Source organism: Rhincodon typus, chromosome 17 (genome assembly GCF_021869965.1).
Source record: "Rhincodon typus isolate 14 chromosome 17, sRhiTyp1.1, whole genome shotgun sequence".
NCBI classification, from domain to species: Eukaryota; Metazoa; Chordata; class Chondrichthyes; order Orectolobiformes; family Rhincodontidae; genus Rhincodon; species Rhincodon typus.
Genome location: NC_063348.1, coordinates 56,286,199 through 56,301,718, shown reverse-complemented (window position 1 = coordinate 56,301,718; position 15,520 = coordinate 56,286,199). Strand labels below are relative to the sequence as shown.

The following is a 15,520-nucleotide window of genomic DNA, read 5'->3' as shown; positions in this document are numbered from 1 at the left end:
AGAAGATGGATAGAGGAGAAGATAGGTGGAGAGGAGACAGACAGGTCAAAGAGGCAGGGATGGAGCCAGTAAAGGTGAGTGTAGGTGGGGAGGTAGGGAGGAGATAGGTCAGTCCAGGGAGGACGGACAGGTCAAGGTGGCGGGATGAGGTTAGTAGGTAGGAGATGGGGGTGCGGCTTGAGGTGGGAGGAGGGAATAGGTGGGAGGAAGGACAGGTTAGGGAGGCAGGGACGAGCTGGGCTGGTTTTGGAATGCGGTAGGGGGAGGGGAGATTTTGAAGCTTGTGAAGTCCACATTGATACCATTGGGCTGCAGGGTTCCCAAGCGGAATATGAGTTGCTGTTCCTGCAACCTTCGGGTAGCATCGTTGTGGCACTGCAGGAGGCCCAGGATGGACATGTCGTCTGAGGAATGGGAGGGGGAGTTGAAATGGTTCGCGACTGGGAGGTGCAGTTATTTTTTGCGAACCGAGCGTAGGTGTTCTGCAAAGCGATCCCCAAGCCTCCGCTTGGTTTCTCCGATGTAGAGGAGGCCACAACGGGAACAGCGGATGCAGTATACCACATTAGCAGATGTGCTGGTGAACATCTGCTTGATGTGGAAAGTCTTCTTGGGCCCTGGGATGGGGGTGAGGGGGGAGGTGTAGGGACAGGTGTAGCACTTCCTGCGGTTGCAGGGAAAAGTGCCAGGTGAGGTGGGGCTGGAGGGGAGTGTGGAGCAGACAAGGGAGTCACGGAGAGAGTGGTCCCTCCGGAAAGCAGATAAGGGTGGGGAGGGAAAAATGTCTTTGGTGGTGGGGTCACAAGCTTCAAAATCTCCCCTCCCCCTACCGCATCCCAAAACCAGCCCAGCTCGTCCCCGCCTCCCTAACCTGTCCTTCCTCCCACCTATCCCCTCCTCCCACCTCATGCCCCACCCCATCTCCTACCTACTAACCTCATCCCGCCCCCTTGACCTGTCCGTCCTCCCTGGACTGACCTATCTCCTCCCTACCTCCCCACCTACACTCACCTTTACTGGTTCCATCCCCGCCTCTTTGACCGGTCTGTCTCCTCTCCACCTATCTTCTCCTCTACCCATCTTCTATCCGCCTCCCCTTCTCTCCCTATTTATTTCAGAACTCCCTTCCCCTCCCCCATTTCTGAAGAAGGGTCTAGACCCAAAACGTCAGCCTTCCTGCTCCTCTGATGCTGCTTGGCCTGCTGTGTTCATCCAGCTCTACACCTTGTTATCTCTTATTTAAGTTTGATTTAACTGATGGACCCCAGTTTCTATCCTGTGAACTATGAAGTTTTCTCACATGAATACTGTCAAAAGTGAGTTTAGACTTCTTCAGCATCTAGTATCCTACAGATTTCTAACCAAATACTTTTGGTTTGAAAGTTTCACAAGCTGAGCTTCTACGCTGAGATAATTTATTTCCTTGATTGCTCTGAAAAATCCCTTTTCTAGGTGGGAAGGTATATTTACTTCTGACCATGGTCATCTCCTCTGGATTGCTCTAAAAACTTTTAGTCTCGAGTTTCCTAAACTAAAATCAATCCCCGATTATCTTGAATCAAAGCAAAGCTAATGGTGTTCAATGTTTACTGCACCCTTCATAAACCACTACAGTAAAAACAATTTTTCATTAATATCCAGGAGTTCCCTGTTTTCTGACATGTAATGGAGTAGGTCATTGTTCCAGAAGGACCTAACTATTGTTTAAAACATTTAGAAAAGTAACCAACCCGAAAATACAGCTTTAAAATCTAAGCTTTTGAAATGACATTAATAAGTATAATAAGTCAGGTACCTTTCATCATCTTAGCACCTTTCCCAACTTCTGGTAATACCAAGTCACTCTTTCACACTCTCTTTTGGTCTCTCACTCTCTCTCGCTTCTCTGAGTCTCTCACTGTCTCTCTCTCTCACACACAATCCCTCTTGTGCTATCTCTCTTACTATTGCATATCTTTTGTAATTCATCTCTTGTGCTATCTATCTCTTGTGAACTTTTGTCATGCTGTTGCTCTCGCTCTCTCTCTATCTCTTATTTGCCCTCCCTTACTCGTACATTTTCACTAGTACTATTTAACACTGTATCTCTCTCCCCTTCTCATTGCTCTGTTTTGTACTATTTCCCTCATTCTATCTGTTTCACATCCTATCTCTTGTACTCCCTCTCTTGCCCTTGCTCTTGTGCTGTCTCTTGCAGGATTTCTTTTGCTGTCATGCTATTCCTCTCGCACTTCCTCTCATGCTTTCTCTCTCACACAGCCTCTCTCCCTCACACTATTTTTCATGCTCTCTCTCGCTTGTTCTCTCTCTCCTTCTCTCACTCTATCTTTCACATGTTCTCTCACTTGTTATCTCCCTCACCATATCTGTTTCACATACCCTCTCTTTTGCATTGTTTCCCTTTATCTCCCTCATTCTCTTTCTCTAGCTCACGTGTGGTCATTCTTGCACGTTCTCCCTCACTCTGTCCTGTACACTCTCACATGTGCTGTTCTTCCCATGTTATCTCTGCTCTCGCCCTTGCGTGTTCTTACTTTCACACCATCTCTTTCACGTGTTCTCTTTCCATGTCTATCTTGTTCCTCAAATGCAAATAGCAAATTCAGCTCCATTTTAAGTGCCTGTATTCTAATCCTATCTGCAGTGACAGATTGAGCTGAAAGCATTTTGTTGCTGATGACTCAGACAGAGTTAATAAATTGTTCATTTATTTTCAGTTTCGGTTTTGCATCCTCAGTCTGTACCATTTTTATAACTTATGCCAAAACAGAATAAATGCAGCATTTAAAATAGCATAGTTTCCAAATCTGAAAAGTGTTGAGGTGATGATGCTATTTCAACTCTTCACACAGATTATATTGAAGATCTTCCTCTGGTTCAGGGACTCTTCATCTCTCATTCTGTCTCCCATCTAAACCATTTCCATCAACTTAATTTAGTTAATGGCAACACTGATTCAAGTTTGATGTTCTGTCTTTGTGTAGGGTTCTCTTGACTCCCAATGTGTACCTAAGTGGCATCCCTCTGACTCTGAGTTGGGACACTGAGTACTGAGGAAGGGTCACCGGACCCGAAACATTAACTCCGTTTTTTCCTTCACAGATACTGCCAGACCTGCTGAGCTTTTCCAGCAACTTCTGTTTTTGTTGGGACAGCTCCCTTTGTTTTCCCTCACTCTGCTTTCACTTGATGCTTAGAAAGTTCGACTAAATTCCATTCTCACCAATAGATGTTGGACATTTCGACATTTCTTGAAGCTAAATATAAATATCTGTGACTATGTCCTGAGGTCCTTGGAATGGGTGTTTGTTTGTGTTTCACAATCCAGAATATGCCATTTTGGACTTACAGTGCAGGACGGCTCTGATTTAACCAAAATGGCACTGGGATCTAGACTCAGAAGCCACCATTTTCTTCAGGGTGGAGGGGAGAGGTTGTATTTTACACATTAGTGAGGCAGTTGCACAGTGAAAATTACAACTGCCTTTAGGCAGGTCCAGTATGTGCTCTTGTAACATCCCTACCATGACCTGTGGACTTTAGGCCTTGCAGGAACATGTTTAAAGCTGCCAGTGTATTTTGAAGAGGTAGGGTCAGTTTCTGGATAGATCCTATGGACGCCTTTAGGAGAGGTCAGATGCTTTTTGGGAGACACAATGTGCACTTTAGGAGAGGTCATTGTCATTTAAGATTTTTAAAGTAAACATGAATATGTGTTAAAAAACCATATAAAACTCACTGAAACTGAGATGCTCATTAGAACTATCACATTGTCAAATCATTTAACTTACTTGACCTTTAAAGTTTGAGAAAGTTTTGCAGTGTTTGGAAAAGAAGTTTTTGCTGTTCCACTCTGCCTGCTGACATAGGTGGAATGGTTATCAGTAAAGGATTTGTGCTCCATGACTAATATCCAAACCTTTCATTATCACAGTGAGGTGCCTGTCAGTAGCTTGATTGGCTCCTCCAAGTGCATACAAAGTTTTTGAAGTGATGCTGTCAAACAAATACTTGACTTTATAAGGGGTTAAGTCATTGATTGAAACTGAACATAGTTGACAGGCCTTTATCAATGAGAGTGTTTTTTTTTATCAGTGGACACTTAATGCTTTCGATTTCATTTCCATATGTGTCCTGACATTGGCAGGGTAGTTAAAAGCCACATTGTTGTGGGTAAGGAGTCACATGTTGCCCAGATCGGGTAAGGATGGCAGATTTCCTTCCCTGAAGGACATTCATGACTCAAATGACAACTGATAATAGCTTTGTGGCCATCATTACAGACATTGACTTTCAGTTTGTGATTTATTAGTTGAATTTCACTAGTGTTCCTTAGACAACACCTTCTAAATCCACAGTCTGTACCATCCAAAAGGACAAGGGCAGCAGATACTTGGGAACATCATCACCTGCAAGTTCCCCTTCATCCCACTCTTCATCAAGGCATGAAAATGTACTACCATGTCTTCCAAATGGTCTGTAGCAGTTCAAGAAGGCAGCTCACCACCACCTTCTCAAGAGCAACTAGGGATGGGAAATAAATGCTGACCCAGTCAGTGACACCTTGTCCCATGAATGAATTAATTAAAAAAAAACTGACTTTACTCACTCCTATGGTAGGATATGAACCCATATCCCCAACACTCCAGTCTTCTATTCTTGGAATCTAAGTCCAATGACATTCCCACTACTCTATCATGTCACCTGCTGGCTTGCTGATGTAATTTGCTACATGAATTTTATTGGAAACTCTTTGTGCTTCGAACAAACAGGCTCACCTGGTGGCAGCCTTTGAGCAAAGCCTCGCAAACATGACAGGAAGATTGCAAAGTTTAACCATGACTGCTGAACAGAAGGTCAGTGTTGCTTGTGACCAGTTTAATGTGTACTCTGGTGTATTAAGCTTCAACAACGTTTTGAAAGCATTGGGGTACTGGGAGGATGGTTGGTTTTGGGACAAGTGGAAGTTATAAGGGATAAGTGACTTCCAGGGTAAATTAGACAAGCTGTCTTTGGTATTTTCTAATGAACCATTTCATAGAATATTATTACACTCCTCCGGAGCAGGTGGGATTTGAACCCAGGTCACCTGGCTCAGAGATAGGGACACTACCACTGTACCGCAAGAACCCACCGGGTATCTTTAAGTGAACCATGTGGCTATGAGCAGCTGCTGAAACAGCAGTGGATCAGACATTGTTTCCCATGCCCAAGGGATTGTCTTGTTCTTGTAATGTCAACAAATGTTATACCTTATGATTATACAGCCCAGAAACAGAAGTTTAATGCCAATGAGACTACTTTGGGTAATACAGTTTATAATTTAATTTGTATATGTTTTCCACAGTAAACAGTACTTCAGCTTTGAGAAAAGCCAGTAAGTCATTACAGTTAAACAAGATAATAATGAAATGGAGTTTATTTTCACTTGAAAGGAATGACTTAATGCCTGCCATTTTTCTCATGTTTAGGATTCTGAACTTAACGAACTGAGAAAAACCATCGAACTGCTCAAGAAGCAGAATGCTGCTGCCCAAGCTGCAATCAATGGTGTCATCAACACACCAGAACTGTCCTGTAAAGGTAAGGAAGCCTGTCGAAGTGTTATCATGTACTGCTTAAAGAGTTCTCTGCGAGGAATTGTTTGCGATGGTCTTACTCATGCTTCGTGATGATATATAATTACAGATCCAATCATGTATCAGTGCACAAATGTAATTTGTAAGGATTGTAGAATCTCTTCCTTTGTGATCAGGAAGCAAACTGATACACTTGAAACACCTTTAACTCAGATGTGCTTTAGCATCAAACTATCTCCCTGGTTTGAGCTCAATGGAAATGCATTATAATTAGCAAAGTTTTACCAAGATCATGTATGCTGTAGGCTTTTAGGCTTTTATTATATTTGTGTACAAGTGAACATTACAACAGAAGTGAAAAGATAAGCAACACACATTTATCACTTTTTTTATTAACAAAGATCCATATCTTTCCTGGCTCAGTTAGATCTGTTTTGGTCTTTTTTGATGTAAGCCTACAAATCATTCACAAGGATTGTGAAAAAAAACCATTGTTATTTGAAGATAAAACTAGATAGATAATGTTCACTGGGGGACTATGAACCACATGTCCAACTAAGGTGGTTAATGATTGGACAGTGGTTTAACATACAAGCCCTTTAACAAACAAGATAAACACACACCGTGCCACAATGTTGTCATTTCAGTCTTTGCCTGTAGCTACGTATAGGGGAGGAAGTGGCATCGTCGTAATGTTACTTGGCCCAGTATTCCAGAAATCCAAGCGAATGCTCTGGGAATATGGGTTTGAATCTCACCACAGCAGACAATGAATTTTGAACTCCGTTAGTAAATCTAGAATAAAAAAAACTTATCTATGGCAACCATGCAACCGTTGTCAAATGTTGTAAAACCCATCTGGTTCACCGATGTCCTTCAGGGAAGGAAATCTGCCGTCCTTACCTGGTCTGAGTCTTAACTACCCTCCGCAATTGGAAAGACTGAGTTCTGATGCCTCTGCACTTTCTTCACAGCAGGAAATGGTACATCTCAGTCAGCAGATCTGAGGATTCGGAGGCAGCATTCATCAGATAGTGTGTCCAGTGTTAATAGTGCTACCAGCCATTCTAGTGTGGGCAGCAGTGCAGAGGTGGATTCCAAGAAAAAGAAGAAGAAGAACTGGGTAAGTCCATGGCTTTAAACTTTGAGAATGTTTTTAAAATCAAGCTTCAGCCCATAGTGCCCTTCACAAATCTACAAATGATCCAGGCCGTGCTCACAACTCAAGGGAGTTTTATTTTCCTGGACATGGTACAAGGCATGAGCATAGTACAAAAGAAGGAGATTGTTATAATTGTGAAGTGATGTCATGTTCAGCAACAAATGCAATGTCTGTTGCTTTCTGACAATACGGTGATTATATATATCACCCAGATATTTTTGCATAACGCTTTAGCTCAAAAATGGAAACTCATTTCTTTGGTGAAAAAAGGCTTACTCTCTTTCTCACGTTGATACCTATAAGATTTCTTGATTGACAGTTTCTCCAATTTACAATCAACAAGCAGAAATGATCAGTGAGTGCACGCAAAATAGATAAGAGCAAGCTAATTTAATAATTATTTTAGTGTGTTAGAATTGAGCATGTTTGGTCTGTTGATAGTCTCCAATAATCTGCGGTGAGTACAAAATGCTAAATAAAGATCTGGTAAGAACAAGGTATCACAAACTAATTCAGTGAATCGTATATGCACTATTGGTTTGTAGGCTGCATGCACAAGCACTGGATTCTGTGAATTAAGTTGCAGTATCTCAGCACCATGGTTATTCTGTTATTTTAATGGATACCTCAATCTTATGTTTGTTTTCTTCCTTGCACATGTAACCAGGTACCTCCGTATGCAGATATAGATGTAGATTACCTCCATGGTTGTTCAATAGATTTTTTACTTTAATTTTACTGGGTTCCTGAGGCTCCTGCCCCATCCTCAATATGATTTTATGGTTATGGGGCTATACCTCTACTCGTCATGTCGTCACAAAACATTGACCCCAGCTTTCTAAATGGTCCCACTTGTTCAATTTGAGCCAAGACCAATAGCCTGAGAAGCTGCAGACACAGATGCCACCTCTCTGTATGGATCTACGGCTCTCTGACTGTTTCTCGTTCCTTCAAGGATGTTGGAACATGAAAATGTTAATCACAGAATTCGGGTTATTTAGTCTCTTTAAGAAGTTGAGTTGCTGATTTAGAAAATTGTTCAGCAAGATGACATTGTAAGAAGGCATTCCAGGTATCTGCAAAGGACCTGTTAGATGGAGTGTGGGGGATCTATAGCTAGCAGTAGTCAATCTGATCACGTGTTTGTCGAGACCACTGTAATACATTTTGCTGAAAGTTGAGCATTCATTATGTTGGCTATGTTTGCTGCCTAGCTTGTGTGCAAACTCTGATGTGAAATTATAGAGTGACATTTTTAATGGTGAGCATTTTAGGTCATTAATAGTTCAGAAAGGGTTCATAGAAAAAAAATTTAATGTTTTGATATTCATTTTATGATTTATTTTGTCTGATAGTAAACTTCATCTTGTTGCATGTTGTTTAGTTAAGACCCATTCTGTCTGTTAAATGATTGTTTAAGTAGCTATAATAAATGCCACTAAAATTTCAATAGCAAATAATATTATTTTGATGTATGTAATTTAAGAACTATTCTAATCGTGTCCTGTTAGTGTAGCTCTGACCACTTAGAATATACAGTTCATAATTAAACCACCACAGCAAATTATGTACTCATTTCCCTTCTGGTAGTAATTGATTTGCAACTTAGTACTGCCAGTTCTACATTGCTGCAAATAAATTCCAGAAAGGTTCCCAAGTTTTCACGGCACTGTGGAAACTAGATCTTCATTTGTCCAAAAGCGAAATACAGCTGATGCTGGAAATCTGAAGTAAAATCAGAAAGTGATGCAGATGCTCAGCAGATCAGGCAGTAGCTGTGAAGCAAAAAACAGAATTAAGGTTTAATAAACTCTTGATTTTCTCTGCACCGATGCTGCTTAACCTGCTGAGTATTTCCACCACTTTCTGCTTTTATTTTGTCGAGTTCGCTTGCTCGCAGCCACTCTCACCATTGGCATTTTGTAGAATTTATTTATCAAATAGATTTTTTACTTTGTTCAAAATTAAAATTAGCTTGTTGTCTTCTCTTCTTTTTCCCTGTGCTTGCACACTTCATGGCAGGTTTATGAGGTAAGTATGACCTTGTACTTGCAGATCACCTTAAATCTAGCATGACATAATAAACCCTTGGTACAGCACAGAAATCAGGAAACAGTTAAAAAGAGAGGTTCTTGCCAACTTCCCTCTGTGTTTGCCTGATGATGTGCCCCTTCTGTACTGCTGTGGCAATACTACTTACTTCGGCATGCCTTAATTATCACATCATAATTTCAGATGAGTATTTCACACAGATATTTCATAAATGTTAAGTCATTCCTCAAGGATACTGTTGTGTACTGTGTGGCATGTAATAAACTTTTAATATGAGCTGCTTCGAAGTGTTACAGTGGAACCCAAGAAATCTTTTTATTGGGTGTGGAATATGTCAGACTCCCCTTCTTTGGAGGATGGATTGTTAGAACAGGTCCTCTTTGTGAAGAAGTGCAAACAAATGAAAAGGAGGAAATAACTCTATACTCTATAGCATTGAACATAAGATATATATGTTTGCTGGTTGTCTTGTGGTATCTCCTGAGTGGTGTGATGTAACAAGGTCAAAGAAACCTGAAATAATGGTGAGAAAGTGAATGAAGTTGAGTGTAGTCTTCAGCTTGTTGGTTAATGGAAAGATTTTGGAGCAGTTTGATCATTTAATGTAGAATAATATTTGGAAAAATAGTTTTAAATGATAACTTTTTGAATACTTTTTATGATATTTAAACCTTAACCTTATAATTGATTTGGTTTCTTTCTATTCATTCAGGGGAAGTGGGCTGTGCCTACATTTATTGCTTATCCCAAGTTGCTACGATGAAGTTGGTGATGAGCTGCCTTCTTGAACGAGTTAATTAACTCGTGATTAGCATTTCTTCCTCTAATAAAGATAACAAAGTTAGATGAATGCTGATTTTTTTTTAAGGCTGGGAGGTCAATTTTATCCCTAGAATAGAATGGGTGGGAATGGGTTTTGCTGGTGATGAGGGGTGCATTGGGTTGTGGGGTGGGGTACAAGCCCATACAATGGTAAGTCAGGTGGCAAGGTTTCTGAGGCCAGGAATGAGTCTCCTGCCTGGAAAGGTCCTTGAGGAGGCCCCAGGAAAGTGTGGATGATCACGTATGGCCCAAGGCTTTAGACCACGATTGCCCAGTTACCATCCAGCGGACAAGCAAAATAGAGTCGGCTTTTTTTTTGTCAGATTAATGTCGCCAATGAGACATATTGCTGTAGTGTTTGGATACATTTAAGTCTTTGCTGACTTTGGTCCTCACCCAAACACAACACAAAAGTCAGTGTTGTTGCTGTGAAGCCATGTGTGTTGGTGAGTAAGGCTGGACTCTAAACTACAAAACCGGAATTTCTAAATCCCAGTCTCAACTGAACACTTTGTACTTTCCTGTAAGTACACATTTGAAAGTTTTTGGCCAGGTGAGAAGAGAACTTGTGTTGGTGTGTGAAGATCCGTGTCTACCTTGCAAAGTGTACCTTCTGGCTATCCCAGTGGGTGACAGTACCAATCACGATGCATCCTTAGATATCTTCCGTACTGGTCTTAATTTCAATTCTGGTTTCTGGAGTGAATTTTCTCTGAATCATACGTAAATCCAGGCATTATTAATGTGCAATTCATTTCAATGTTGCCGTTTTCAATGCTTCTTGTTTGTTTGGATTGTGCTGTAATGTGCTTCTCATTCTGACGTGTTTTCTTTTGGTTGCCTGTCTAATATTCTAACCCAGTGGGAACTTTCAGAGGGATTTAACCTACTCACCTTGGGGAAAAAGATGGTGAAATGCACTTTACTCATGTTATGATCAGAATTATCAGAAAAAGTTGTTACACAAAGTGAAAAATACTTTGAAATAAGTCGTTAAGGTTGAAGTGTGGTCCACTTTAATAATGCAGCAAGCCAATGTGAGATTCAAACTTAATTCTTCTCTCCCAGGTTACAGAACAAGACAAGCTACTGAAGGCAAATCTTTCTTGCGATATTCTGGTTTATAAAGTTATGGTTTTAAGCAATACCTTAATATGAGGTTAGACTCAAGGCAATCTTGTTGCAAGTACAATTTCGTTATTTAAGAAACATTTAGACAGGTACATGAATGGGTTAGGCATGAAGGGATATAGACCAAATGCAGGCAAAATGGGACTAGTTGAAATTGCGAAAACTGGGCGGCATGGGCAAGTTGGGCCAAAGGGCCTGTTTCCATGCTGCAGACCTCTATGACTCTATGATTCTGTGTTGAAGACATTATCACTTTTTATGTCATGTACTGAATCAGGTTTTAGTTGCTTGGCGAATCTCCCCGTAGCCACATCATATCAGCGGGAGATTGGTGGCAAGCCTGAGAATGGTTTTTGACATGGTTCATCCGTGATTTCCACTGATATGGAAGCAGGAGATTGACACCTGAACTCCTTTTTGCCATGCTTCCTGTAACTGGCTGATGCAAGAAAGGGAGAGGTATCTTTATTCATGCCAGAGAGCCACCTGTAAGCATATTACAATGTGACATACGCACGATTTCTAATCTATTCTGCAAAATGTGTGTAATATCTGTATGAAGATCTTCACAAATGTATTTCCTTCCAAATACACACTTTACATCCTTTATAAATATTTGCCTTGTTTAGTTAAGAAGTTCCTTCAAGCAAGCATTTGGCAAAAAGAAGTCTCCTAAATCAGCTTCATCTCATTCGGATATTGAAGAAATGAATACACCCGATTCTTCCTTACCTTCATCCCCCAAGTTTGCTCATAATGGATCTACTCCCACAACCCCATTGATGAGAACATCGCACTCCAACTCACTGTACGTAGACTTTTACTTACCATAGGTATGCAGACACTCAGATGGTTTGCAACTGTGGGTCAGACGTGTATTCCTGATGGAGGACTATGCAGCAATGGTTAACTGTAACATGTGTACCAATAATTGAGGTCCCATAGGGTATACATTATAGGTTTAACCCGTACGATACAAGCTCCACATAACCATTCAAGCAACAAGGTGATGCAGTCAATGACACCAAATTGTACCATACAGCCATTGTCCCCAACTCCTCATTGACCAGCTTTGGCTATGCCTTGTCTTACCAAAGAAGAGAGTGTGACATTAAGGAACTCCAGCAAAATTGAAATCAGTTGGTATCAGGGAGGTAAATAGGAAGGTAGCACAGTAACGGTGACATCACTGGACTAGTAATCCAGAGATCCAGGCTAGTAGGAATTTAAATTCAATTAATAAAATTTGGAATTGACAGCTAGTGACCATGAAACTATCACTGATAGACATAAAAAAATCTCAGCTAATTTGTTGCTGCCCTTCAGGGACTAAACGTACCTACCCTGTGAAAGACCTAAAAAGTCTCTCAGCTAAAGGGCATTAAATGTTGGCCTTGCCTGTGATAACCACATCCCATTGCTCAAAGGAAGATGGTTGTGACTGTTGGGGGTCAATCACCTTAGCCCGAGGACATCTCTGAAGGAGTTCCATGACCTTTCCTGTAACAAAAGGCCAGAAGTGAGAAATTTCACTAATAATTGCACAATGACCAGTGCCGTAATGATGCAGATACTGTCTGAATTTGTGAGACCTGAGTAACATTCAGGCTTGGGTTAATAAGTGGCAAGTAATATTCATGACACACAAGTGTCAAGCAATGACCTCCAACAAAAAAATCTAGCCATTTCCTTGTTGATGTTCAACTACACTACCAATTCTGAATCCTTCAACAATTCCTGGAGGCTATCATTGACCAGAAACTGAATGGTAACAGCCAGATAAATACAATGGCAATGAGAGGAGGTCAGTGACTTGGAATTCTGTAGCCAATAACTCACTCCCTGACTCCCTCATGTCTGTCCACCGTGAACAAGAAATATCTTCAGGAATGCTGTCCTCTTGTCAGAATGAGTGCAGCTCCATTAACGCTTGAGAAACTTGACACCAAGAACTTCAGTGGAAGTCCTCTCCATTTGGTTCAATGGGAACTGGAGAAATATGTTTGAACTGCACTTGAAACCCGTGTTTTAATTCAGTTTATTTCTCTTGTTTATAATCACTTACGTGTGTTTTGCTGTCAAAGATATATCAGAAATGATACATAATTATTCACACAGATTAAATATTGAGCTGTGCCAAAGCAAACACCATGTTGTTAACCATTTTAATCTTTTAAAAATTTGCCTATTCACTATTAAAGCAAATTACCCTTCCTCAATTGATGATCATACTGTTCCAGTAACTTCTTAATCTTAAGCATAGTTTACTCATTTACTGAGGAACTCTATTTGCCTTCAGTGTACTGTATATTCTGTGATATACTACAGACGGAATGTCGTGGGCTTGATTCTGATCATGCTGCAGCATCAACGAGATGCAGGCAGAAAGTTTGACCTATCTGTGTCACAGAGAGCTCTGAGGCCAGTCTCTCTTTCAATCCTCATTTTTACCAGTCACATTCTGCTTTATAAACTGCAAAACGGAATAAATGCACTGAATAAGGAGTGATGACATATCATTGCATATTGATTTCCTGTTGAATTGTTAGGCAGGACAAGTATCATGGGCTAGATTTTACAGGCTGAGGTGGCCTGGTAAAAAAGGACATTTTTGCCATTGGCAAACGTTTGCTCAACAATCCTGAGAGAAAGAATACACAGTGCCTTTTTCTTAAGGACAGAAAGTCTGTGTCATACTCTGCCCCAATTTCACATCAGCAAAATAGGTGGCAGCGTTCGCTGGTTCTTTTCTCAGGGCAGTTAACTGCCTGCTGTTATCTAACTGGTGCATTTTCCATGGCAACACTTGTATCAATCTAGTTACATGACCACTATGCCATCATCTCCCCCTATTTATTATGATGTGCAGAAAGGCCATGGTGAGAGCTTCTGCCGATTTGTGGTGCATTTTAGTTTTCCAGTCACAAACATAATACTAACGTTTAAGAATATATTTGCATATTAAGTAGATTTCAAATCTATCATTTTGTGCTTGCAAGATGTTTGTTAGTTGTCTTTGTTATATCAGGGAGTTGGCATGGAAGGGTCACTGAGTGAATGGATTAATAATGGTCCGTGGTGGTTTTTGCCTCCCTTTCCTGTTGTCTCCCAAGCAGCATCTCTGAATGTATCGACGGTGAGGCTGAGACCATTATTCAGCTGCGCGGTGAGCTGAGAGAAAAAGAGATGAAGTTGACAGACATTCGACTTGAAGCACTGAGTTCCGCTCACCAACTTGATCAACTGCGTGAGGCCATGAATAGGATGCAGGTGAGCAGACTCGCCTTCTGATTTTCTTGAATGTGAGCTTATGTATTATTTAACTTGGCCAAGAATGTATGTTTCAAATAGCTCTTGTTCTCCTAAATGCTGAGGTGACTGACTGACTTTGATGTTTGGAATCAATCCAGTTGTCTTCTCTAACCTTATCCAGGGCCTCTGGATCAAAACGTTCCTTAGCCAAATTACAGTTGTGGCACGCAATGTGAAGGGGTGTGGATTACCTCTCTGTGATGATTTGCATTAGTGCCTGAAGCTGTTCTGGGTCACTCCAGGCCAAGGTTTGCACAGGGAAGATAGGAACATTCACCAAGCAGGATCACACAGGCCACACTTATACATGGGTCAGGATTTGACTCAGCTTTTGGGTATTTGTCCTTTCAGCCAAGATCAGACTGCAATGTGAGGAAAGATGAATGTTTAAAATGGACACCTTTTGTCTGAAATTACTTACTAATCAAAACGCTATGAGGGAAAGCAAAATGTGAATATATAACATTCACCTGTAACAGGTACTAGATAACATTTGTTTTAACCCTGTATATACAAGATTATATCATTTAAAATGATGCGTTATAGGACTATGGATTCAGCAATAGTAATGATGCCTAGGAATTTTTTTTTCTCCTAAAGTATTGCCCCCTACAGGTGTCTGGCTGTACACAGACCAGAAACCATTTACTACCTTGCCCGTTTGTGAGCTGAAACAGAGACTGCTCATGTGCTATTTGACACAGGAAGTATTACAGCAGAGCTTACTCCTGTTGTGTTCTGATATATGCTCTGTCCCAGCAGCTGAGCAGGACTAGGGCATCTTTACCCTTCTCTTGTCCAATTAAGCCCAGTTGGATCTCCCTGAGTTTGCTAGTCCAAGCCTGTGTTTGAAGAACAGCTCCCAGGGCCGAATGGCCTCCTCCTGCTCCTAGTCTCTATGTTGAAGTTGCTGAGATGAGCAAAGCTCACTCAGCACAAACTGGATTTGAATATGCAAATTACAATTAAGAATGTCTCACTGACACGGTATCCAGCTCATTTGCCTCTATCATGAGATCGGTGCATGTGAGATTCGGCACGCAATCCATTATTGCTCATTGAGAACGACCTATGATCAGCTCTTGTCACTGCAGCTAAATATTTTTTAAGTGATTCCATAGATTTTTACCTCCCACATCTCCACTCAGATTCCATTTTATCTCTTGATAAGTTTTTAGTTGTGGAATTACACAACAGATTGAGTCCTGAGATAACAAGGTGTAGATGAACACAGCAGGCTAAGCAGCATCAGAGGAGCAGGAAGGCTGACGTTTCGGGCCTAGACCCTTCTTCAGACATGGGGGAGGGGAAGGGGGTTCTGAAATAAATAGGGAGAGGGGGGAGGTGGATAGAAGATGGATGGAGGAGAAGATAGGTGGAGAGGAGACAGACAGGTCAAAGAGGCAGGGATGGAGCCAGTAAAGGTGAGTGTAGGTGGGGAGGTAGGGAGGAGATAGGTCAG

General features: G+C 41.2%; 1 protein-coding gene across 1 annotated transcript in view; it reads left to right on the top strand.

The window, feature by feature from the left end:
- The window catches only part of nav2a (neuron navigator 2a), a 1,048,499-nt gene that overhangs the window by 1,002,025 nt on the left and 30,954 nt on the right, over positions 1–15,520 (top strand). The window contains exons 17-21 of the mRNA XM_048606898.1: positions 4,773–4,856; positions 5,472–5,583; positions 6,554–6,702; positions 11,376–11,554; positions 13,860–14,016. Of these exons, the coding sequence (XP_048462855.1) occupies positions 4,773–4,856; positions 5,472–5,583; positions 6,554–6,702; positions 11,376–11,554; positions 13,860–14,016 (681 nt within the window). The remainder of the gene's footprint in view (positions 1–4,772; positions 4,857–5,471; positions 5,584–6,553; positions 6,703–11,375; positions 11,555–13,859; positions 14,017–15,520) is intronic.